Source organism: Paramisgurnus dabryanus, chromosome 16, assembly GCF_030506205.2.
Source record: "Paramisgurnus dabryanus chromosome 16, PD_genome_1.1, whole genome shotgun sequence".
In the NCBI taxonomy this organism is placed as follows: domain Eukaryota; kingdom Metazoa; phylum Chordata; class Actinopteri; order Cypriniformes; family Cobitidae; genus Paramisgurnus; species Paramisgurnus dabryanus.
The window spans coordinates 20,758,048-20,785,919 of NC_133352.1; the positions used below are offsets into that span (position 1 = coordinate 20,758,048).

At 39.9% G+C, this 27,872-nt stretch overlaps 1 protein-coding gene across 1 annotated transcript; it reads left to right on the forward strand.

Annotated features, from left to right (window-relative positions):
* The first annotated feature begins 1,679 nt into the window (after positions 1-1,679).
* Positions 1,680-24,109, forward strand: apln (apelin). The gene is made up of 3 exons (XM_065271965.2): positions 1,680-2,076; positions 15,971-16,143; positions 20,391-24,109. The coding sequence occupies exons 1-2, from the start codon at positions 2,010-2,012 to the stop codon at positions 16,135-16,137; spliced, it is 234 nt and encodes a 77-aa protein (XP_065128037.1). The 5' UTR covers positions 1,680-2,009; the 3' UTR covers positions 16,138-16,143; positions 20,391-24,109.
* The last annotated feature ends 3,763 nt before the right edge of the window (positions 24,110-27,872 follow it).

Genomic DNA, 27,872 nt, shown 5'->3' on the forward strand with positions numbered 1-27,872 from the left:
TACCCAAACCCAACTCTAACCCTATCAGGCAACAATGATTTAAAAAACATACGAAAAAATTGTATAAATCAAAAATTTAAGTGACATCCTAACGCAAACAGCTAATCTAACTTCAAACCAAAGTGACAATGGTTTAAAAATAGGAAAAACAGTTGAGTAACCAATACGTGAAACTGACACGAAAAAAAGTTGTGTCACGGACACGTAAAATTGCGGAAATACATGACAATGACACAGAAAAATTAGCAAAAGTTTGTGTGACTATTTCACAAAAATTTGTGAGATCAGGTTGCTTTATTTAAACAATGATGTGCTCTTTTACAATTTCACAGCACACAAGGACATCTGTCCTCAGCTGCTTCAGTCTTTCAACCTCACATATGTATTTAATTGTCTTTGCAATGATGTGACTTCATTAAGTTGCTGAAACAGTGGGGTGTGGAGGGGGGCATACATTGTGCCAAATTAATCTTATTTTAGTGTGTAAAACCACAAACAAATTAAAGCAAACAACTAACAGAACAAGAAAAATGACAATACACAATGCATTTAGTTACATCATTACTGACAAATATAAAGAAATTGCTTGAAGGCTTAACATATCACTCACCATCAGGATGATAATTGAAACCCCGCCTGTTTATCGGGCACAAGAGAATTCAAGCAGAACCCAGTTTACCTCTGTTCAGTATAGCTTGCTGATTCTCATCAAGCCTTTTGTTCTTGCACAGAATGGAAATCTATACAGAAAGCAAAACAAATGACTCAGAATCAAACAAAACAGGAGATGCAGACAAGGACTCTGATAAGTTTACCTCAGGGCAACTCCTAGTGTGCAACATGCACTGGACTGAACGCTTTATTTGAAGTTATATTATCAGTATAGCACATAAAATGCCAAACTGAAAAAGGTTACAAACAGTACAATTTTATAAATATAAGTCATATCCTACATAATGTAGATAACATTCTGTGAAAATATAAACTTGATATATTTAATATTGACTGATTAAGGATTAAAATCAAAGTGAAATCAACCTTTAATGCTCCAAATCTCATAATTAGATTATGAGAATTTAACCTGGATTTCAGACCGGGACACATATTTTGGTATGCTGCCTTTTCATTTCAATGACAGAATACCAATCCTGATGATTTTTGGCTTACCCACATGAAGATCTTGCGTGGGTACAGGAGAATCTGACCTTATGTACACAGGAGTTCACATGATCACAAAGTTTGACTAGTGACCTAGAAATTCAGCATTTTTTATTTGTTTAACATCATAACATTTCTTTGTTACAAAACGTTCAACAACCTAAAACTTTTAATTAGTTTAAATTAGATTTTCAAGATTAGTTTTCGAACCATCTCAGACTATTAGCCCCCATGCGTGGAAGATGCAAGAAAAGCAGTGCTCATCTTTCCACCCATCTCGTGTCCTGCTAGGTCTCTTTCCTTCACGCAGAGTAATTTTCGGTGGTTTCCAACACCACCGGTACCATTCTGAAAAGGATATTTGTTTGGTTATTATCATAAAGCCACCCTCTTCCTCTCTCTCTCTCACCACAGTGGGAGGGTTAAGACAGAAGGTGGTGTGGGGAGGAGGCCCCTTTTCCGTGACCCCCGGAGTCAGGGATACATAAGCAACATAAGGGACTCGGGCTCCTAAACCAAATCAAACAGTCTTCATACACTGAGGCTAAGAGCTCTACTGGACCTAGCACAAGCTTCCAATATAAGAAGGGATAAACGCACATCTCAAAGCGGCGGCGCCGTCACACACTCGCACACAGACATACAAACCCACTGTCTCTCTCTTTTTCTCACACACGCGCACGCAAACACAGAGACAAGCGCACGCACCGAGGAGCAAACAGTCTCTCTCTCTTACTCTCTCTCTCTCTCTCGCTCACCCACTCTCCTCTCCCTCCCATCCACACACACTCACACACACCACTACAGTATATCAGCTAGCGACTCGCAGAGAAAAGGAGGGGAGAGCAGAAATGAATGTGAAGATCTTGACGCTGGTGATTGTGCTGGTGGTTTCTCTGCTGTGTTCAGCCAGTGCTGGTAAGTCTGGAGCGTGACGGCGTTGCCCTGATCCTCCCATGTTTATTTCTTTCCTCTGCTGTTAGCCTTGGGTTTGGGAATGGGCAGATGTAGTTGATCAGTTACCCAGCATGGTTAGCCTTCTGGGGCTGGGGAGAGGAGGCAAGCAGCACCTGGCTGCGTGCTGTACTGCACTGCAGAGGTTTGCATTGTTATTGTGCTCATTTATTGGAGTTTATTGTGGTATTGGAGGATTACTTGCTGATTTAGCTGGATAGAGGACAGTAAGTCTGACTTTATAACCATAGCGATGATAATTCTTTCTGGTTTCATGTAAAGCTCGGCTTTCTAGGGATATGCGCTGTTGGATATCTTATAGGTGCACGCTTGCTCGATATTGTGGTGCATGTAATGTGGTGTTAAAAACAGCAGATGGTTGTATAATTCATTCAGCCGGTTTGGATTTCACATTAAAAAAGCCTGGACTGTCAGCACTTACAGTTACTGTAGATGTTTGAAGATGCATTTAATCCATTTCTATGGGCTGTGCCACACCATGCACGGTATTCATTCTGTCACTATAGACTGAGCTTCATCTGTGTAACTGATTTAATGCTTAACCTGTGATTTTTTACAAAAACAACCTTGCTATCTTGCCATTTTTCATAGCTACCTCTTTGATTTGATCAAAGACCTGTCACACAAGTCTTAAAGCTGTGACTGAGAGCTGGAGTCAGGTGACTGGTGGCCACCCTGCAGATGTGGTGCAGGTAACAGGCTCGTGTTAAAAAAAACAACTGTGGCCCTTGTGTAAATGCCTGAATCTCTGACACCAATCCATGTGAGACTGCTGGGAAGCATGTGTGTTTGAGAGGAGGAGAGCTGAAGTGTGTTTGTGTGTGTGTTAAGGGTGCTGGCTAGCGGCTACTCAGCATGTATCAAACAGCAACCGCGCACCTTACACCCGCATTTCCACACACGTTCATTACGGACATGCTGCTATTTTTATCTCCGTGCAAGCAAATGGGAAGCAATTAGCTTGAGCTACGGTCAGTGTCGTTTTTCACTCTCCCGTGCAAGCGCGCATGAAGCAGCCAATTTCCTTAAGGCTGATCCTCATCCTGGGAATCGCACAGCACGCTTTCGGCTTATAATGCCCGATCTGTGAGACATGCTCCAGGTCAGACGTTTGCTTGTTCCCAGCTTTCCGTTATTAGTGGTATTATCTTCATTGAGAGCGTTAAGCATCATGAGATGGGGGAGAGGGAGCCACGGGGAGCCGGAGCTGCGCGCTGTCGCGGGAAGGTGTTGGAAGAAGCTCTGTGTGTAGGCAGCGGGTGTGAAGCCTTTCATCTTCAGACAAACGTTTTTCCTGTACACTAGGAGTTTTCTGGAAATTGCCATCTATTTCAACCTCGCGAGAGGGTGCGTGTACGATGGGGGTAACGGGTGCGATGAGAGCGTGGATTTCTTGGAGGTTGAAAGAGGGTGGGGACATGCAGAAGTCATGGTGCAACAGGAGCTTCAATACCTCAACCCCGGGCAGGCATTTAGTGTCACCAAGCAGAACGGCTGTGGTCCTGCTAATCTCATCTCGCATACCTCAATCTGCTCGCCTTGTAATGGGCTTCCCCTCAAGAATAGGTGAATCTTCCCACATTGAGCCATTCATAATTCATCCTGAAAGCAATCTGTCTTGCACTCTCATTGCTCTTAGGCCTGGTATGTAAACACTTCATATTGTGGAAACAGTTCAGGCACTTTGGGTTGTCTTAGTCGGATATCGTAGCCTCATCTCTTAGAGTCACAGATGTGCAGGATAAACCCCTTAAAAATGACAGTAGGAGGCGAGGAAAACAACAGGCACATGGACAGAAGCCCTGAGATGGTGTAATTTTAGCTGTCTGATTTGTCCTTTGTCACAGTCGAGCAGGTGAGCGCACGAAGATCAGATCTCCAGCATTATCTATTTGAAATCAGCTCTGTGCAAAGGTGCGATTTCACGCAAACTGTCAACAATGCTATTATGTGGTATTAAACTTTGATGTGGCGTCTGAGAATTCGCACGGACATGTCCGCAAAGCCGTGCGTCCTGAGTCAGCGAGACCCCGGCAAAACAAATACTGGGCTCATTTAGGAAATCTTCAGCCATACAATGTTTCTTTTTAGAAGAAAGAGTGAAGAGGGCTGGATGTTTTGAGAAACAACATCAGTGGCCCTGTGCTAACAGCGTGCAGGAAGCATTAAATCATAACTCTGGCTTTTTTTCCACACGCTCACCTAATGCGAAGAAGGTGTTTGCAGCTATACCCTTGATTATAGGGGCCACGCAGAGTAACACAAATAGGCAAACTTTTCCAGATGTCTGGTGATAACATGGCAATAGCGATAGAGCAGCACGACGGAGATGAGCTCCACGGAAAGGTCATTACAGGATTATGTAGAATCATTCAGCGGTGCTTTGAGCCATAATAGAGTTTTGGCCGAGTTCCTCTGTTTCCCAAGCGTACACACACAGACACAAACGTGCACATGCTCACATATACAGTGCATAAAAAAGGTCAATGACTCAGGATTTGTTTTATGAGTAACCTGGATATCCTCAATGATGTTTTGTAAATGATAACTGGCTCACTGTAAGAACTACAGAGTAACTGAGAGATGTGTACATATAAAGATTTCTTATGTTCTAATATGTGTGAATAATAACTAAACATCAAAGCAATAATGTAAACTTAAAAATAACAATCCTGTGACACAATCTATGAAATCCCAGCTTAAGTATTATTTTGTGATTTATTGTTTTCTACATAAACCATCTTATATAAAGAATTCTGTGAAAATATAACTTTTTGATCTTTAATATTGACTGATATTAGATTATGAGACTTAAGGCTGGATTGTACAGACAGGGTCAAATTTTATTTTAAGGTAATTGTGACAGCAAGGCTGTAAAAATTAAAAATTTGACAAAAAACACCAAACCTCTATAAAGGGCAGTTCACACATTATAACGCCAACTATAATTACAGCTGTATTAGCATTTACATTATAACGATAACTTTATGCTAATTCGCTCGCGCGGGGCACTCACGCAAATACTTGCCTTTAATGATTAACTTTTATTGGATATTTCTTGTAATAAAAACTTTTGCAATTGTTTACATGTCACTGAATATGTAAATATGCTGTCTTGTTGCATTTACACAGCGGGCAACCCAGCAGATGTCCTCAACACGCTGCGTTTCTAAGTCTAAACAGTGAATCTGGTTTGTGTAATAAGTTAATATCTTACCTTTTGGCGTAGTAAGTGTGGTAGGAAAAAACATTACGTAGTGAATATCACAGGAACTGCATCAGCGCTGGATACCTGAGGTAATTTTATGTTATAGACCTCTGAAGCTTTTTAACTGTCATTTAAAGTGCGCGTGCACTTGAAGATCAAATAGATGCGATTGGCTGTCAATGGTTTATCGTTCATCAGGTGGGTAAAAAATCATTCAGAAAGTGATCCCAACTATATCGTTAGTTGTATATTTATCGTTACTATATAGTTATGGTGTGACTCCGCCGCTTTTGTCTTATATATAAAACGATTGTCAAAACTATATATTTTTATAGTTATCGTTATAATGTGAACGGCTCGAGTTATTTAAAGTGCACCTATTTCATTGCTAAAAAAACAACGTTATTTTTTGTATTTGGTATAATACAATGTGTTTGCGTGGTTTATGGTTAAAAAACACATTCTTTTTCGACATACCGTACATTTTTGTAGCTCCAGATATCCTGCCTTCCTTAAACACGTTGATTTTGTACAAAACTCATGGATTTGAAAAGCTGTGTCCCTGATTGGCCAGCTAATCTGTACGTTGTCATTGGTTTGAATACCTCTAAGGTCAGACCATAGATATGTATAAAGGCTAGATGTCTTACGGCAGAGTCTCTAACGTCATCACCTGGCGGCCTTCTTACCTCAGACAGCTCGCTCACTTGTAGCATTGAGTTTAATGGTGTAGGTAGTTTTAAATGACCATAACTTGCTAAATTTTCTACCGATTTTCAAACGGTTTGTTTTTTTTACAAGCGTTATTAACGTGGCTATAATTCTGGATGCTTTAACATGTTTCATGAATTTTTTTAATTTATTTTTAGTATAAGTTTGTAGTGTCACAGGTACATCTTTGACATTTATAACAAACCAAACCGTTTGAAAATCGGTAAAAAATTAAGCAAGTTATAGTCATTTAAAAGTACCTGCATCATTAAAACTCAATGCTACTAGTGACCTAGCGCCCTGTGGTAAGATGGCCGCCAAAATGCGGACGTTCCACTCAACTGGCCAGCAGCGCGGGCAAGACATCTAGCCTTTATACATATCTATGGGTCAGACAGAAATGTGATGCTCCTTACCATGTTTGCAATGTTGACAGGAGTTAACTTACACGCTGTGAGTCAAAGCGGGAGGAATTATGATAATGTTGATCAACAGGCCCAGGAAGTAAACTATTGCCTACAATCCGTGTGTTTGTTGTAGTCCAAGAAAAGAGATTTACGTTGGAGACTATAACTTGCGTCATCGTTTACCTTGGGGTTTGTACCTTTTGCATATCGTTAACATGTACTAATACACACTTACACACCACAGGAAATGTAAAATCATGAATCGGACGATAGTTGATTTTTGAGAAACGCTTTGGAAAAGGGAGTCGGGCAGAGAACTAAAACACACTTGTAGCCAATCGGCAGTAAAGGGCATGTCTACTAACCGACATCGTTACCTGGGTTGTGTATGTGTGGGGCGGGTCTATCAACAGAAGGCCGTGATTCTATTGGGGTAGGGATGTTTTTGTTTAGGTAATTTCAAAGACATTGGCTTTCAGAGATCATGCTCCCTGCCTTTAAATTTGTTCTGATAGAAACCACACATAACTTCATAAACTCACGAAAATGTATAGTTTTTGTCCTGCTTACCATGAACTGTTATTTTATGGCAAGGCCCGCAAAACAATTCTGAAAAACTTTCGTGTTCCAGGTTTGGATAAACATGAAGGTCAATGAATAACTGCATTATTTAAATTTCTGGTCCACCTTTAGTATTTTGCTATGTACTGTACTATACTGTACTGTTTCTGTCCATTATAATAACAGATAAGACCAAATGTCATTGGCACCTTCTATTTTGCCCAGCCACTTGTTGCATCTATAAGAAATGTTTTTGTGACTTAAGAAGTGGCTATTTGCCAGTTACACAGCTCGGGACTTCACAGAGCAGAAGCAATAAAAACTTGCCCTTTACAAAAGAGAACATTTCCTGAGCTCAATCATAATTCACACCGTAAAGACATAAGAGTAACCTTTCAGAAATGCTCCCCGGTGGCTGCAGTACGGCAAATGTCTTGACGTGTGACTGCTATACACCAGCATTTCAGAGCACTGTGAATAAATCAAATAACCTCCACTCTTAAACAGATGCAGAGGAGAAATATCCTGAGGGCTGGTGGCGAAGAGAAACAAAGCGCAATAAAGAGTGCGATCGAAGCTACGTGATAGCTAGTGTAGAGAGCCTTGTATAATCTTCTGATGTGGCGAAGAACACAGCCACTAAAATATTAAAAGGCCTTTAAAACTTCACAGCTGGTGGCCTTGCTTGCCTTTCTAAATTTGCAGGTGGACAAATGCGGGAAATTCAAAAGATGTGATGTTTGCGTTCTGCTCTCTTTCAGCGCAACACTTGTACATCTGGTTTAGCAACATGTAGGCACTATCCCCTGGGCTGTAGCAAGCTGACAAACCATTAGCTAGACCTCTTCAACTAAACATCAGAGAACGTATCCCCTCAACACCCCCAAAATCTCCCTCTCATTCCCAGTCTTTTAATTAAAGCCAGATATACCAAACGCCTCGCTGCATCCTTTGGGGCCTGATGTATACCTGATTTATGGCTCACTTTTTAAAAATTAAACATTACATTATTGTGGTCGCTGATCGGGTATGATCGAAGTGGACGTGTTTATGAACAGGGAGGCGAAATGCTGAATAAATACTTCAAGTAGGTGAATAAATGTGCTTTAATTACTTTCATGCTCAATTACAGGATGACGAATGCAAGGAAAGAACATAGATCCGCTTTCTTGAACAGCAAAAAAATACCCTATTGTGTTTCGTACTCTCATCATGAGTTCTTGCAGATTATTCCTGAGGTATATCACGCCAAACCATTAACCAGATTTAATACCTTTGCTTTTGGTATTTAATACAGTCTGTTCAGTACTGGGGAACTGATTGCTGTGAGAGGTTTTGATGTGTGAAACTAAATGGATTGTTTATGAGAAGTGTTGGAGAGTTTTTGGAACACTTTACTGATGTCCCCATTGGGAGTTCCCATAATTCCAAGCCTCGAGGTACAGGATATCTGTGTTATGCCTTCAATTTTATTACTCCAAATAATTTACGTCCGAAATAAACCCAAGCCTCAATGTTCTCACTGATCTCTTTAAAGGAGGGCGATGCATATTAAACCTACACACCTCTGTACTTACATCACTCATGAACCACCGTCATATAAACTAAAAAGAATTCTTGTTAAATCTTTCGTCTTTCAGTTAGTTGAAAAAGACATCTGCATAGCTGACCAGACATTGTTTTTAAAATGTCTAGAGGGAGCCATACAAAACCTGAACATACTGTATATCTATGAAAATATGCACGTTTGCTAATATCATGTCTTATATTTCATAAACATAGCTCATGTTGAAAGAATGAAAGAATGTTTGTAAACCTAGCATGCAGAAATTTGAAATAGTTTGTGTAAATATAAACATGCAATTCAGGCAAGCAGTCTGGTATTGTGAAGCTTTACGTTTAATCTTTTTTGGGGTAAACACTCTGACAGTAACTGACAGTAAATGAATATTTCCTATAACTTCACCCACAGTGACCTACAAAGTAACCGTGAGAACCAGGGCAAATTTTCAGAAACAAAAACACTCATGGCATCTTTGTCTTAGTCCCAGCTGACACGACAGAGCAATCCATTCACATCTGAGCCAAGCAATGTCCATTCACATTATGACACATATGTGTCTTTTCATGACTGATTGTTTAGAGATGAAAATGTGTGATCTCAGCTGGAAATATCCCAGCATGCACTGGTTGACACCCTTTTCAGCAATCCCTCAGCACCTCGGCACCGGGCCCAAATGCGACGCCTGGCTGTGCCACCACACTTCTAATTTAAAGCCAGTATGCATGCGGGTTAATGCCACAATGGTTGGGGTGAATGTGCTTCATGGCCAATTAAAAAGCTGATAGTAAATGCCGGAGGATCTGGTTGCTGTTTCAAGAGATTAGGGCTAAAGATAGCAACAAGCACATTCATCACCGCTGACTAGAATTTTTAGGTATCAGTCGCTGCTGCCGGCTTGCCTCATAGGTAAATCCTCTTTTAGACAACATGCTGTTTGCCCAGAAGGCCAATTCGGAAGAAATCTCACTTAAGATGCTTTGCATGATAGGCTCTCTGATTTTCTTGTGCTTAAAGGTCCAACCTGCAGTAACCTCTAGCCAGTGATTCACCTCTGCCAAAATGAAGAGCTGGTGCAAAAGTCTTAATCAGCCTTCCCCCTTTTTCTGTTCTCTGAGCACATCATTAGCAGTCGAAGCGGGAGCCATGGCGCTTTGAACCTGCGGCCCTCTGATCATTCGGAACCGGGCCATTTCTAACCACATTATTATAGCTTAGCACTAATTTGGGTCATGTGTACTTTGCTTGCAAGGCTGCACACCATCTGAGGCTGTCAGGAACAATCAGAGAACAGAATGGTGACAAGAAGCTACAGCAACTTTTATCAGAGGACACCTCGGTGGTGGAGCTCGAAGTGAGTTTCGGGTTTGGGGGGTAAGAAAGTCATTAAACTACGAAGAGAAGTTTGAATGCAATATTGAATTTATAATTATGCACTTGGCTAACACTTCAACTATGAAGGTACTGTAGTGTCATTTTTTATTAGTTTGGGAATCACCCTACAACCTTTGTATGGCTAGAGACACACTATACGGGTTAAGCCACAGAGTAGAAAAGCACAATGCAAGCCTTCATCGTCTTGTTCTATCACACAAGCACAATAGTGAATATCAAACAGCCCCCCCTTCAATATAATATGGGAAACCACCATAACAACTGTCCTTAGGGCTGACACCCACCCTCATCCCAATAATAAACCTGTGCTGGGTAAACTGGGAAACCCGGTCCATTCCGACCGATGATGTCAATGTTCGAGTAAGTGCCTTTCACAGTGGCTGCCATGGAAACGTGATTTGAGAGACTGGTACCAGTTTATGACCAGGCCCTATTGGTAGGCATGCGATAAGACTCAAGGATGCTGATTTCGGATGCTTCATTTCCATATCAGAAGTGGTATATTTAGGGATATAATAGCAGACTGTAAAGAAATTTCGTGAGACAAACTGTAACAAGGTCTCATTTATGAGCTAGGCAAGTGATTCATACCAGGGTTTCATGCTAATTAATGCGTCTCATTGTAGGCATAATGCTTATGATCAAGTGTGACTAGCTAAAGGCTAGTCTTAGTGGGCATCAAATTGGCATGCTTGCGTGTGTGGCAGACATAAAAACAGCTAAGTGTGGAGCTCTCTCCCTCTTTCGTTTCACTGAATGAACATCCTCTGAGACGCAGGGGATCACGCCTCTGACGTCGCACGCCGCCAGCTATGGTTACATCCCCGTGGGGCTCCATGCCTCTCCTAGCGCATACGCAGAGCAACCCTCAAAGCACAAACAATCCAACAATAACATGCACACGCACGCATTCATTCATAAACATTAACACGCTTGCATTTGGAGGTTATGGGCAAACATGTATTAGAAAACATTTGAGTACATCATACGTTCATAGTGTAAGATCATAGATGGTTTCTTACTTGTGCATTTCTGTCACTCACAGCATCAGTTTGAATCAGGGAAAGGTCGGGAGAAGTTTAAATGTGCCTTTGTGACCTGATATAGTCCAGATATGAGTAACCCACTTTATGTCAAAATAAACTTGAATTTGGTTACATGTCATTTGTGCGAACATGTAAGCACAGTCAACAGTGATTATAAGGTGTTTGGTTTCATTTATTTTTTGGATATGGTTAGTTTGAATTTTCAATGACATACAAAATTACTCTTGTTTTAGGCTAGACGTCTGTGTTTGAACAGCTATTAGACGTCTTTAAACTCAAAATTGCATTCCCTCGGATTAATCTTACTTAACACTATACATTTAAATATCAACATTTGATTGTTGTCTGATACACAAACAAACACATAAAGCTCCCAAACACTTTGTATCACCTTTGACTTACGATGTGGCTCTGTTGCCTGTATCCATTATGCATGTTGGTGGAGACGCCCTAACAAGAGCTGTTATGACTGCAGTCTCAAGCTGTGGAGAGTGAGAAGCTGGATGTCTGACAAATAGCCAGGCACTGCTATCATCATGCCTGGTGCGGCATCCATCTCCCTGCTCTCATCTGAAAAAAGATGGCAGGGTTACACAAACCGAATATTCTGTAAACGACAACGATAAATCAATACCCGTGTATTGTGTCCTGCAAACAAACTAACCAAGCAAGACAAATTTTGATTCGCAGAGATGGTGCAATTATATTACAGATTGATTGTTTGTAGCATCCAGCTGAATTGAGTTGGGTGGTGGGGGCGCATTAGAAGGGGAAATGCATAAGCGCAGATAATGCATGTATTACAAGCAGCCATAAATAAAAGCTGCCCTCTCCTCACCTGGTTCTGCTTTGCGTGTAAGTAGATCTAATCTTTAACTTCCTGGAGCGGTGAGGAAAAGATTAGATCCATCTGTTGCCCTCAGCCTAAAGGTCCTCTGACTAGCCTAAACTTATATAGGCATTGAAAATCATGGTTCTTTATTTTTGGTGTTGTGTGTTTGTATAGGGAGTGTATTGTAAATTTAGGCCAGTCAGAGACATTCGGTAAACCATTCATCAGATATGGTTCGCCCTTTATAAACGTTGCATACCCCGGGCCCCTCTCTCTCTCGATCTGTCAGGAAAGTGCGGGGTGATGGATAACTCTCTCAGCTAAGAGGCAGCGCTGGGATTTACAGGGACACAAGGTGTCCAGCAGAGGCGAGGCACGGTGAGGCAGTCATGTTACAAAGTCAACATAATGGATAAGGAGCGTGGTAAGGTGGGACGAGAGGATGAGATGGCAACTGTCTTACTATCTATCACTAACCTGGAGCTACTGTAGTGTTATCACCGCCACTTCCCACCACGCCACCGTCTTCACTTATTTAAATCAGTGGTGGCTTCTGCTTATTAGCGTTGGCAAAATTCTCCCTTTATTAAACTTTAATTGGATTCGGGGTCTTTGATAAGAATGGCTATATCGTGAGAAGCATCTATGGAATATAACTTTCTGGCTTGCTTGTCATTAGTTGGTGAACCTGGAAGGTATTACAGCAATTTGTGAGAGGCCCTCTATCAGCACCATCAGATTTAATGCAATAAGCAGGCTAAAGCATTTTCATCCCTGTTGGGTCTGGTAAACAAGCGGCAAGTTAAGGGATCACATCAGCATATGCCATCTATTATAGTATATCCACGGTTATTGCACTTGTCACTTTGTATTCATCACAGAGTGCAGAAGATCCAGCCGCAATCAGAGTAATTTAAAGACTTTGTAAAACAAGACGATAAGTGCTTAAAATAGACCTCCCTCAACAACAATGCAAGTCAAAGAAAGTGAATTCATGCAGTTTTAAATCACTACAAAGATTTTATTTTTAGCAGCATTCTCCTTGATTGTAGTTCAAAATGGGAATTTTCCAAAAGATGTTTTCTCATCCAAAGCAAAGTGGTGAGCAAATGCTTCCTGTCAGTTTGTGACAGCGAGAAATCTCTAAATGGTGACAAATGCAGATAAAGCTGTGCTGATGTACTGTGCTCAGCTCAGTCTGTCCAGGTGTAATTACAACCTCCGCTGTCTGCCAAGCCGAACATTGTGTGTCTGCTCCCTCAAAGACATTTCAAGACTATTGTTTTTGCTGTGGGGGACAATACGTTGGACTTAGTGTGCATAAAAGCTAAGAACAGAACTAATGATCACAAATAAGGAGGGGGACATCTCCTAAGGTTCACTAGACCACTCATAATATGAAGCATTACATCCAGTTAAGAAAAATGATGTGAATGCTGAGAGAAAGTGTAAACTTGCTTTATTCGTTTTGTATGTGGAGCAATAGCTGGAGGATAATGCTCGGATTAGCATGGCTGGTGATGGGTTTAGTGTGGTTTCCTTCTTTCATGAGATGTTGAAATATGCAATGGAGCTCTTTTGTGTGGCAAATGAATTAGTCTACTGTTGGAAGCATTAATCTGCTGTGAACGTGTAATATGTCAGCTAAAAGCGATTAGCGTGAAAATAGCTCGTATTTGAGTTGTCAGGAATTTTTAAAAAAATAGTTTAAAGACATTCAAAGCATAAGCAGAATAACATCAACATGTTTAGCCTTGTTACCACCCACATATTGCTCAAGCACATAGTAAGAGTAAAGAATTGAGTGCTTTAAATGCTGTATAATTAGCAATTTTATGACATTAGCAGTAACACTTTATAATAAGGTTGTATATTAACATTAATAAATGCATTAGTCAACATGAACTAAGAAAGATCAATATAGTTTTTCAGCATTTACTAATCTTTGTTAATGCTAATTAATGCCAATACAGTTATTTATGTTAGTTAATGGTTCATTAACTAATGTTAACAGTTACAATTTTTTTTAAATATTATTGGTACAGTGGTTCCCAAACTTTTTCAGCGTGCGGCCCCCCTTGTGCACGGTGCATTCCTTCTCGGCCCCCCACAGAAAATTTGTGACAAAAAACTGTTCTAAAACTCAACATTTTAATAAAAAAACATTAAATTATACAAAAAAGTCGTGCTTTTGGTTAGTAGCCTTATTTTTTTAGGTTTAATTACACAGAATTCATGATAAATTAATGTATTTCATAAAATGTCATTAAACTGGGGCCCCCCTGGCACCATCTCGCCGCCCCCAGTTTGAAAACCACTGTTTTAGTAAATGAGGTATATATATATATATATATATATATAATTAATGTTGTAAAACTACACTGTAAAAATACACTACACTTTGCTGTCTTAAATTTTTTTGTTAAATCAACTCAAATTTACATGTCATGTCAACAGAGATGAGTTGTCACAACTTAATTTTATAAGTTATAACAACTCACCTGTAGTTATACCAACTCATCTCTAGTCAAGATAAATAATAGTAAGTTGAAATGACTTGTAAATCCGAGTTGATTCAGCAAAAAATTTGAAGGGTGCTAAATATTTTTTACAATGTATTGTTCGTGGTTACTTCACGTTAGCTAATGCATTTACTAATGTTTACAAATGCAACCTTATCGTAAAATGTTCCCACAATAGCTTTCATTCTCTGTAAAGTGAAAAACATCATGTTAAGTGACAAAAAGTAACTTTATTCAACCTTTAAGTTTTAACAGTCACCCTGTTATTTTCATGTTACCCTATTTATACTGTATATGCTGTATGCTATGACTCAAACATGTGCAATTTGATCTCTTTATGATGCAATGATGTTTATTTCAAATAATTGTATTTTGAGAAGAAAGTTGTTCCTTGAAAACTTAATGTAGGTTGTCTGTCACTCCCTAGGGAGATGTTAGGAATGTCTTGACCCAATGAGAGTAATCTTATTCAAGTTCTCGCTGGGAAAAGGTTAATGGGATTCTCTGTTTACTCTTAAGGATAGGCATTTGTTGAGCTCTTACTGAAAGATTCCTTTTTTAAGGACCTAGAGTTATTTTTCCGTCTGCATGTTAGCATGTGTCGGAGTTCAAGACAAACATTGACTGAACGGTTAATGCAGAAAGATATGAAAAGATGATGAATTGGGAAAAGCGGAATGAATTGTCTGTTTAGCTGAAAGGCTGTGTGTAAAGTTTGGGTAGAAGAATTGGTAAGCAGTGGCCTGAACGTTCACAAGATTCTGAAACGTGAAACATGACTGATGATTGACCGAGCAAGCATTCAAATTTATTTCCTTCAGTAAGATAGTCTGGAATTCGGCATTTGTCACTGAAACACGCTGTAGGGAGACACAAACAAAACACCATCAGAACACCAATTCAGAACTTGAATGGGAGATCATTGACATCAGATACTGTAGTGCTGCGCAGATCAAGGTCTTCCTGAAACCTCCCAGAATGTTTGCTCTCTCTTGAACACTTGTTTGATTTTTCTAAAGAGGTGAGAGGTTAGAGACGCATTGATGTGGATCAAGCTGTGGATATGAGACAGGCTTAAAGGATCTACTCACACTTATTGGGAGATGACTGGAAACATCTGGGCATGCTCACAAGAGGGTGCGTGCAGTCACACAGACATGCAGGCAAATATGTGCTTAGGACAGACGTCTCCACAGTGGTCTTGAGGTGATGAGATTTCAAAGATTTGTATGTAAACAAAAGTGTCCATGACCGTGGGACACAAGACATTGACATCTCTACTTTCTTTAGTTGCAATAAACAACAGGAATAATGTTTCTTAAAGGCGAACTGTAAAGTTTTATTTTATTCTGGAGATTATAATGTAAGCAATTAATAATGTGTTTTCCCCAAACGTGCTTTGTGCAAGATTAGCTTAACCAGTGGTGTGAGTTTGGGATCTGTTTGCCTGTATTTGCTATTCTGTTTGGTGACACTTATGACACAGAAATTATACACTTTCCCTTTAAAAAAAATGAACTTAGGTACTTTAAGAAAAAACAAGTGCATATAGTTGTGTTGTTTATTGTTTAACATGTCATATTTCTGTCTGCAGGTCCAGTGGCCTCCACCGAGCATAGCAAAGAGCTAGAAGAGGTGGGCAGCATGAGGACTCCTTTGCGGCAGAACTCCGCTCGAGCCGGGCGGAACCAAAGACCTTCTGGCTGGAGGAGGAGACGCCCTCGACCCCGCCTCTCCCATAAGGGGCCTATGCCATTTTAGAGCAAGGTCAGTTTGACATTACAAGAGTGCAATGCATTATAATATATAGTCTAAAACAGTGAATTAAAGAAATAAAACAATAAACTCTATAAAAATGGGGATGAACCAAACAAACCTATGCTGGGTTCATCTTGGGTCAAATATAAACGTTTTCTGGGTTAATAGCCCAGCATTTTTAAATAAAAGAAATACAAATTTCAGATGGAAATGTAAAGGTTGCACAGTGGCACAGCTTTAAATTATTTTGTGAACAATAGTGAAACTGTAAAAGGTAATAATACAAGGAAAGGTTTCTGATTCGCTCGCTCATTCACTTCTTCCATGAATTATAGATTACAGTTGGCACAGAAAAACTGCTTGTCTTTGAGATTACCGGACTTTAGACTGCTGGATTTTGTAGTTGGTCCCAATCTCTTCCAGCAGATCTACAAAAACCCATACAGAGCGGAATATAATACATCGTAAACGTTGTATTAAACTGACATACCAGTAATCTGAGTCAATATTTTTTGTTATCTTGATTATGCCAATTAGGTTCACATTCTAAAGATAATATTAATTAAAATCCAGAATCTCACTTAAAACAAGATTATTTAACTAAAAAACCTAGATCAACATTTCCCCAGGCAAATACTTTAATCTTTACATCCAGGAAAATAATGTTTCACTTCTTACAAACACTGTCTCCCAGTGATGTAGCACCAAAGTCCAAATTTCAAAGCAGCTCCGATTAAGAAAAGAGTTTTATTTACAAAGTCAATAAATAGCAGAAACGTATTTGACAGATCTTATCAGAATGTTTACCTTTAATCATTTATAGTCTTTGTACTGAAAAGGTGACCGGCAGTTTTGCAGAAACTAGGGGATTTTGAAAGAAAGATAAATGGATTAAACAAAAATCATGTGGAGCGATAACCGAGTTCTCATTCACAGCTTTCTCACACATGGCCCCTCAGACCAAGATGACTCGAGACGGTACAATGTCCCCACAGGAGTCCATAACACTAGCCTGCTGAGTCTCGCCATAAATTAGCCCCATATAAAACTTAAGTGTATGGAGAAAGACAGGTCAGCTCTTTAGTTAATCGTTTTTAAAGAGAGAAAGAGAGAGATGGAAGGATTTAAAGGTGAGAAATCCAAAGCCCTCCAATTAAGCACAGTTTTACAATCTAAGGCGAATTCGAATAATATATTTTGTTAAACACATCCATTGATTTGCTTAATCAATCCAAGGAAAAATACAAGTGTGACATCACAGAGCAAGATCTCTGCATATCAGTCTGTACTCGTGGGACAACACAAATATTCTAGTCCCGGTTCATCCAATAAAAAGCACAAATTCTTTAGGCGATTTAGACAGTCAATGCTTGTTTTGATCCCCAGACAGCACAATGAGGGTAAGCTTCAGGAAGCTGTGTAGCTCCATTAAAATGAACGCCCCAGTGGCTCACAATGTAGACTCCACAAACAGCACTTCAACCCCAAACAAGACGAAGATTTCCCTTTCTTTCGCCTCCTATTTAAGTTCAAAGTTCACGTCTTTAGCACATTCACCCACATTCCTATGGACTAGCCCGTTTTAAGAGACCACAGTGCCAATGCAGTACCAAATTGCAAACTTAAACGCAAACTCTTCTCCACAGTTGATCAAATTAATGTGATTTTTAAAGACTAATCATTCCTATATTCTAGTTGACATTTATATTCATTTTTATTACCCAGAACACATATAGCATGTTGTGATAATTACTGTATGACATTGTACAGTAAATCAGTCCATTCCCCAAATGGGACTCCCACTAGTGTCTGACCTGCATCTGGCTTGTGTACAACATGTCACATTTTCTGCCGTGTGAGAAACGTAGTCTCACACTTCATCATCTATAGCTAAAACGGGGCACAGAATGACCGGGGCAATTAACTTCCCTCAAGAGCTGATAACAGCCAGAGAACCCCATGCAGAATAAGGCCACAGCAGAGCCACTTAAAAACCTTTTCTCTTTTATCATTACATTTCCAGCGCCAGCTGATGAAAAGCATGTCTTCATTAGAAGCCCGAGCAAATGCATCAAGATCAACAGAAAACTTCTAAGTTTACACCAGGTTGCATTTTGGAAAAAATGAAATCAGACTTGAGTATGAGTAAGCGCTGATAAAAAAACTTTATCTTGGGAGTCTCCTAAAGAGCAAACAGTTTTAATGTTGTGTACAGCATCATTGCTGCAAAGTAGGAGACGAAGTAAAAAGCTCAGCTGACATTATGAGAACTGAAGGTTGTGGTAATGGAACCCAAGCAAGACAAGAATGAACAACCCATTACAAGATCCAGATGCCACAACATATAAGAGTCAACAGAATGCACTGAGGCTTTCTAGTACAAAGGCACTGCAGACAGCAAGAAATTGGAAATCAGCCTCATTCAGTACAAAAAGGCGCACATTGCCTAAAACAAAGTTCCTCTTTGAAAATGCCCAGAGCATCCTGTGATGTCATAGCGCACACATAAACCCAATGTGTGATGAGCCACAAAAGATTAAACATTCAACAATCTTTGATGTTTTATCGCATGACGCAAACACAAAAATATGCAGGTGTAACCAAGATAAAAAAGAAAGCTGTTATCGCTCAATGGGCACTGTTGTCATGTTAGATAACTATGTGAGCCATCTAAGAAACAGTTTCCACAACAACATTTTCAACCTAAATGTTTTTTTTTATGTATTTTCATTTGATTAAGTTCATTTACACCTCAACAGTGTTTTGGGGTCCTAAAAAAACTTTTGAAGAAGGATTTCAAAGTGAAGAAGTTTAGAAAATGACGCCTTGTAATATCTGTGTACACTATGAAAACGTAAATCTGTAATAATGGTGATGTCATGTGTACAGTAATTGTTAATTCAGTCTATACAGCAATGACAGCTGAGTGTGTTTGTGCCAACACTATCTCATGGCAATTTATACTTATTTTATGAGGTGGCTAATTCGTATTAATTGGCACTACCACATTTTTACGTTTTTGTCTTTGCCTTGACCCTGTGACTTTAGTGTTATGCTGCGTTCACACCAGCCACAGTAGAGGCGAGTGATTTCAATGTTAAGTCAATGTAAAGACGCGTTGACGCATGTCTGGAGGTCTCCCGGTGCAAATGAGGTGTGTAGCGCGGCTCAGTACACGCGATTCCACCTCATTCGCGCATCTAGTTTGTGCAAATGTCGCTAATTGAGCGTTGCCGTGGCAAACCCACGAGTTGAAAAATGTAACTTTGGCGGAAAAACGCACCGCATTAACCAATCAGGAGTTTGCTCTAGTAGTGACGTGATTACAGGAAGCAAGCAGAGTCGCAGAAGCCCCTCCCGTGACGCGAATTTCCGCATGAATGTCTTGATGAAAAGAATTTCACGCGCGAATGAAGCGAGTAAACTCAAACTGTTCAAGCGGCAAACTAGGCGCGATAGACGCGATTTTGACGCCTCAAACGCAGCTGGTGTGAACCCACGGTTAGGAGCGGGGTTTCAGTATTGTTTTTTATAATAATTGTACGTTTTTGCACGATTAAAGGGATAGTTCTACCAAAAATGAAAATTACCCCATGATTTACTCACCCTGAAGCCACCCAAGTTACATACGTTCATCTTTTTCATACAATATTCAGATATTTTTGAAATTGTCCTAGCTCTTCCAATCTTCTTAATAAATTAAAACAGCTCCTTCAAGTGCTAAGAATGTGAATCTATCTTTCGCAAAAGTAATCCTTTTGCCATCTTGATTGTATTTATCGCTCTGTGTAGAATGCGTATGTGCGCATGTGTGTAGTGTTTCTTTACAAAGTAACATCACCACCTACTGGCCTGGCATGCATAATACAGCCATTTAGTCGCAAAGGAAAAACTTTTATGTTTTTTACTACATTGGTGTTGTGTTAACATAGCCCAGTGGTACTTAGGGGGTGACCGAAAAGTTTGAAAACCATTGAGCCCAAGATAAATGAGAAGTCATGTAAAAAAGAAAAAAAAGGTCTCAAAGATGACCTCACTGATCTACACTGATACTGAAAGCTTGCTCAAAGTAGAGCATAGAAACAAAAGCCGCAAAGGTGATTCTTTCTGTGTTTTGAAAGTTCCAATGTTTTTTAACTCCATGCATATACAATGTTCTGATTTAGCCTGACCATAACAATTAGTAACTGTAATTGGAAAGCAATGATGGCTGTCTGCATTATACTTTATTCATGGTTCTTTTGTTTTTTCCACAGGCACAGCTTAAAGTGCCCTCCCCCTTGGTTCTGATTTCTATGCTCTTCCTTTGCCTTGGGGGGCCTTCCAACAAGGGGCCTTTGCTAGCCCAGCCTGAAGAGTGATGTCCATAGCACCTGCTGGTTCTTCAAGCAACTCTTCTTCTGTCCACAAAAAACCAGGACAAGCCACTCACCCTCAGCTCAACGAAGAATTGTGGGCCGGGAAAAGGGGTGGGGGGTATTGAGCCCGAGCTATCAGATTCTGTCTCTCTCTCTTAGTCTGTCTCTCTCCACCTGTGGTTTTCCTCATTTGCTTTCTAGAGCCCTTTCATGGCCACACTTTGCATGATGTGTGAGCAGTGGGGAGCCTGGTCCAAACAGTTATAGTCTGAAAGCGTCAGTTTCTTCTCTGAGGTGTGCTAGACCCATTCTCTCCAAACGTCAAGGTGACCACAGCGCTTTGTTTCATTGCTATGAAGTGGCTTATAAATGATGTTGATGAGGGAGAGAAGTGGCAGGGAACCAAAAGTAAAGGCACTGTTTTGAACGACCTCATCAGGGTCCGATATGGCCAGGTCGGCAACTTTCGTTTTTTATACATCTCATCATCTTGCCTACTACAAAAACCAGACCGTGTTTTTCAAGAGAGTATCTTAACCTTATCAAAGCTACATGATTTAGTTACGATGGCTGATTATAATATTACCTCGGAAAATTATTGCTTTGTTGAAAGGATATAATCAGGTTTCCAGTAAACGTTTCGATTACATTTCATCCATCTTCTTACGCGACTCTCATTTCATTGTGCCGTCCGATGGGCATTACACATCACCCTACCAATGAGCCTAAGAGCCGTCAGCACTCAGAGGCTTAAAGATAAAGCCACATTTTCTCATTATAAAATCACACTCCACTTCAATGAGCGTGAGATCATCAGTCCTGAGCCCTCTTCTCCCCCATGAAACACGCTGCTTTATGGCAGAAATACATGACTGTTAACTGGCCAGGGTGATCTGCTTAACACGCGGACCATCTCTCCTTTTAATGAAGTGCCAAATAGCAAATCTACTCCACAGTGCTGCCAAGAGAAGAAAAGAAGTACCTCTTATTTTGGGGAAGCATAACATCTAACCACATGTATGCATTTTGCCACGTTTGTTTCAACATCCAATGTAAAGGCAATGGTAGCAAAGATCACAGTTAAAAGACATAGACCAAAAAACAATGCTATTTGTGCTCTCTATTCTCATTATTTGGCTGTATTGTCACTCTACACTGGCAAATGTCTTTATTTTACATTATACTGGAATTAATTTCTTATTGGTTTTCATTCTTTTGTTGTTAAGTTGATTTTCTCAGGGTGCTGTGACAGAAGCCTGCGTGCTCAATATTACATGCATTTATTTAAAAAATCACATTATTTGTATCTGCACCATTTAGCTTCATGTTATGTATTCACAGCCGTAGCTACATATCCAGACTACGTTTATACAAACCATTATTGTTTTTCTCCCCATTGGGAGCAGTTGCCTTTTGGGTTTGAGCTTCTTTAGGTGGCTTTGATGGCCACATCCCATTGCTAACTCATTTTAGGTGGGTATTGATAAAACCGTTCTCAACTCTCAAAGAGCTCAATCGAATTGGCATGAAATGACCCACACCTACCCCAGTTGATTTACCTTTATGATGTAATAATCATAATCGTAAAACCCCAGTGGCCCCTAGAGGTCTGTTTTGACTTCACTTGTAGCTTTCAGTAAGAGACCAGTAATGAGGCAGAGATAAGAGGCTTTTACGAGACTGTTAACCAAACATAACTCCAATGCTTAATTAGACAACGCAGATAAAATTATTTTATGCAAATTAGCATTTTAGTCCCTCCCCCTTGTGTATCTCCACAAAAAACTGAAACCACAGCAGTAAAACACCCGGCTCACCTTGATTAAAATGTATCAAATCTTAGGGCACTGTGAATACGAATAATTCCAGTCATGCCATTTTTATCTTACGCTCTCTCAGATTTTAGTGCTTTCTCAGAAGGACAGCACTCGGAAAAGCTCTGCATCATGAGGTCAGACGCAGACAAGATCAAGATGAGTTCCTATTTGTAAGACTGGGGCAGTTACAGTACACTCCAAAAGTACTGTGCAAAGTAATGCACACTATTGTTCATGAATGTATCTCTACCATCTTCACCTGAGCTCAGCTGTGGGTTAGCCTTGAATCTAGAAAAACTACCCTGTTACTGCAACACATGACAACCAACCCCAAACCCTCTACCCACTGATGGTGATGGTTATCTGTTTCATTGAACATCCAAAGACAAATATGACAAGATCCAAAGCTGGCTATAGCACAGACCCCTATCAATCATTTGGCATTCCTCCAACACCTCTGTGCGGATATGCAAGGCTGCACTTTTGCAATTCCATTATGCTGCTGGAAAAATAAATCCTGAAAACGTCTTTTGGCATGTAATGGTTTTCCAGTGTCTTGTGACAATTAAATTGACTGATTCTTGTCTAGCTGGTTGTCCAAAGCTTACGTTTCTCGATACAGCGAAGAAAGCTGTATTTTATTTTTGTGTGTATGGTCGTATAAAAGTGTAGAAATATTAGTCTGCCGCACAATATGTCGTGGACACACCATCTTCTGCTGTCCCTCAGCACATCGGGTTAACGGAGCTTGTGGGGTAAAGAGTACAAGCATGTCCAGAGGCAAACCAATAAATTATACTTACAGAGCACAAATCATTTTCTATATATATTTTTTTTATGATAAAGAACTCATTCCTATTCTCTTATGTGTTTCAGTCCAATTTGGCACCATTGTTATGTCCTATGCACTTGTATACATGTTCAACTGAATTATTCCAAGTTCTTTTGGTCGAGTGCAAACAAAATGTAAGGGAAAGGAATCCAGTAGGTGTTTGTGTGTTAAGAAAAGAGATGTGGGAGGTCTTAAGAGTTTCAAGAAAGTAGAAAACAGATATACAATCAGTTTGACCCTTGTGATCCACTGCACTGGTTTTACCAAGACGTTTATTAGGGCACACTGCTCTGCTTTTCATCGCACATTCGGTCGCTTGTTTTTGATTAGCTGGTTACAGCACATGTAAGATATGGCAACAAGATCAAGTAACAGAAATCCAATCCCAACAATTCGCAAATGAAACAGCGAGCGAGACGTTGAGAATAATCCGATTATTCTGTTGCTTTGAGTTCGACTTCACACCTACAGTATACAAAAGAGCTCTGTGATTTTAACCTCTATCTGCAACATGCATCCATTCACATGGCCAGTTTGGTCAGCACACCCATCCATTTTGAATGGTGAACTCTACTCAAATTTTTTATCAGGCCAGGCAATTCATCAGTATTAGTGGGCCACATTAAAAGCAGCATAATGACAAGGCATTAATCCTCCTCTTTATTTCTGTCGGAGGTGTGTGCTCATCAAACTCACCTGGCCAAATGTACAGTCCCTGTCTCTGTTTTGATGTTGAACTGGGCTAAAACAAATGAATAAATAAATGAATTAAACAAGTGTATCGAAAATTGTTGAAATACTGTGTACATATTTGAACTTTTTGTTTCTAATTTATAAAAGATAAGCTTTAGCTCTTGGAGTACTTATTTTATTTTTTCCTTTCATGCGTAGCTTTGTGTTTTTATTTTCTATTTCTGTAAAGTGTGTAAATATATCTTTATGATAATAAGTAATATTAAAAAATCTTATTTTAAGAAAGAAGTGTGAGTTTGGTCCTTTTTTTACATTTTCACACACTGTTACACAAAAATGGTCTAAATATACTCCAGCTGTCTCTAGGGTGGCCACCAATTACCAACCAAATGTGGGACAAGTCATAAGTTTGTGTAGGATAATGTGGGACGTTACATTGATATATTGAAAGAAACATATACCCTGTGATATAATGTATAATAATATAATGGAGTAAAAACATTACTTTCAGAACAGACCAGCAGACTTTTAGGCCAGTTTTTAAGGGTGAGGTCCAAGACGGCATTTTTGTGATGTAGTTTATGTCTAAAAACATAAAAAGGCATAAAAAAATTGTTTGTTTCTTTGAGTCTGTACGATTTCATGTATCGCCGCAAGAACCATCAAAGTACCACACAAGCGATTTGAGAAATCATACAAAGGAGTCTGCTTTTGAATCGGTCTCCTGGTACCTTTGATGTCATCCACCTTATGGTTCTTGCGGTACCCTGTGAAGTTGAACGCACCTATTTTTGAGCGGGTTGCTGCTTTTAACGCAGCGCTGTCAGTGAGGAATAGTGGAGAAACTAGCCTACAGGTACACCAATTTTTAAGATGTTTTAAAAAACGCATGCATGTTTTCTTAAAGGATTAGTCAATTTTCTTAAAAAAAATCCAGATAATTTACTCACCACCATGTCATCCAAAATGTTGATGTCTTTTTTTCTGTTCAGTCGAAAATAAATTATGTTTTTTGAGAAAAACGTTCCAGGATTTTTATCATTTTAATGGACTTTAATGGACCCCAACACTTAACAGTTTTAATGCAGTTTTAAATTGCAGTTTCAATGCAGCTTCAAAGGACTCTAAACGATCCAAAACTAGGCATGAGGGTGTTATGTAGTGAAACGAGTGTCATTTTTGGCAAGAAAAATAAAAAATATGCACTTTTAAACCACAACTTCTCTTCTTCCTCCGGCTGTGTGACCAGCCAGCGCAACCTCACGTAATTGCGCAATGACGTCTAAAGGTCACGTGTTACATATATGAAACGCACATTTGCGGACCATTTTAAACAATAAACTGACAAAAAGACATTACTTAGTATCATTCCACATACAACAACGTCAGAACGGTCCTCTTTCTCCACATTTGTAAACACTGGGGCGTAGTTTCGATATGTCATCCGTGACCTCTTGACGTGATGACAAATTGTGTGAGGTTGCGCAAGCGCGTCACAGGACCGGAAATATACGAGAAGTTGTGGTTAAAAAGTACATATTTTTTATTTTTCTTGCCAAAAATGACAATTGTTTCGCTAGATAAGACCCTTATGCCTCGTTTGAGATCGTTTAGAGTCCTTAGAAACTGCAATTTTAAACTGCATTAAAACTGTTAAGTGTTGGGGTCCATTAAAGTACATAAAAATCCTGGAATGTTTTCCTCAAAAAACATAATTTCTTCTCGACTGAACAAAGAAAGACATCAACATTTTGGATGACATGGGGGTGAGTATATTATCTGGATTTTTTTAAGAAAATGGACTAATCCTTTAACATGACAATTGAAAACCAACACTGATAGAAAGGGGGGAAATTGTCCCTAATATGCGACATGGGGACAAAGGTTGAGAATGCTGTCCTGTCAGTGGTCACTTTAAAAATGTTCTATTATGTACTATTAGGTACAGATACATTTGATGTATACATTTGCCACCAATATATAAGATTATTTTGAGGTTTTAATATGAGCACTTTTGGTTATTAAGAATTAATGTCAGAGACAAATAAATTAATTAAAACAATGAAATGCATGAACTAGTTTACTACTGCCATATGATTCTATAACAAGCTGACTGTTGAACAAAAATGTAGTAACTAGCTTAAAAACAAGAGTGTACAGAGTTCACTTCAAACATGATGTCTGGATAGTTTTACATTTAAACTCATGACCTAAAGTCCTAAAGCGGTAAAGGCCTAAAGTTATATATGATATATTAGAAGAGTTGCTGCTTACACATAATGTGCTCAGCAATCAAATCCCAGAATGCAAAGAACAACAGAAAATTAACTACAACACATTTATTAACCATTCCAACAAGTTGAAATGATTGCAATTGCCTCATTGTTTGATTGATAGTTGACATACAGAAGAATAGCTCTATACGGTCTCTCTGCAGGCCACTCACTGTTGCCCTGTCCATTGGGAGCGCTCTGGGAAGTATCTGCTTAGCATGGTGAACTGACATGGCCTGACAGGCAGCGGGTCCCACACGGGGTGTTCGCACCCCAATCCAGAGAGGTTATGTCATCAACTACAGGTCAGCTGTATAATTGGGTTGGGGGTCAGTGAGGCGATATGGACCATGACAATGAAGATATAGAGTTACAGTCCTGGAAGCCCAGACTGCTCCTTAAACTGCTCAAGGATCAGTGAAACGAGTTACCAGCAGTCTGTTCACTTTCAGTGCAATAAAAAGTTTAGCCATTTTCCATTAAACCTCACGTTGACAAGCCATAAAGATATGAGAATCTGGTGAGTTATCCATGGAGATGCCCGCTAGAAACAATGATTGATTACTCCATGGGATCGATCACAGCTTAACAGCACATTAAAAACTAATAAGAGGACATTAAATGTAAAATGTTACAACCTTAATTCAAGCCAAAACACAGTAGTGACATCTGGACTGCCCCTGGCAACAAGCCTCCAGTCTTTTCTGCCACACTTTATTACCGTCGGCTGTCCCAGTGCACCACCAGCAGAGTCATATCTGTGGATTTTCTTTCATCTTCAGCGCAGTCACTTCTGATCAATCAACTGCAACGAAACGCAGGAGATCTGACAGCACATTGTCAAATCACTGCCATTCCAAATGTCAAAACTGCAGAGAAAAACAACATCACGGGCAATTAAGCCCATTACAGCCTCCAAGAGTTGCCACTTGGACTCCTGCGAGGGGTCTGCGGCCGTAGCGAAGTGGAAGGAAAACACGGGGGACTGCAAACAGAGCCTGGAGCCAGGTAACACGCAAAAACAACACAGGGCTAATGCACCTCAGCTGTGTTAACAGTGGCTGCCTCGCAGAAGGAACGGATCACTGATGTGGTCATAAAAACAAAACCCGGCACAAACTCTAAAGGTTGTGGGTGAGGGGGTTGTGGTGAACCACACCGGGGTCCTACACTGGATGGCATTCCGAAAAGGCTTGACATTCGGCTTGCTCTGGTTTCTGCTCTAATCAGGGTTGTGATTTCGTCTGATTTGTTCAAAGAGTCCCCCGGGAAGGACCCGCTCTGATGGACCGCTTCAGGAGTGAAGAGGGGTGTCGGCATTCTGAACATATCCTTGAACTCATTTCCCTCACCAATGAGCCAAAAACTGTCGTCCAGGATTAAACGCAGAGAGGGCATCTCAGTCGCATGAGCCTTCATCTCCAGAACAAAGCGAGCCCAACGATGCATAGCTAAACGTATTCAAGGTCGCGCCTTTCCCATCATCACAACTTTGCACGTTTTGTTACTGTACAGGTGGTCAGTGGACTTTTTGTGATATGGATAAATGAATATCACACGCTTGAGGAGTAGAATAGTTTTACTTGTCCACGGCAAAGTTTGTTTGGGATCCAATATCTGAGAATTGCACAGGGCGCTGTTTCAAAACACTTCCCAGACATTTTTCTCACTGACAGTGTACATTGATATTGTCAAGAATAGGCTTCAGGGTCTCGCCTTCTGTTTAACGGAGCTAAAAAACATAGTAAAACATTAGTTCATAAAT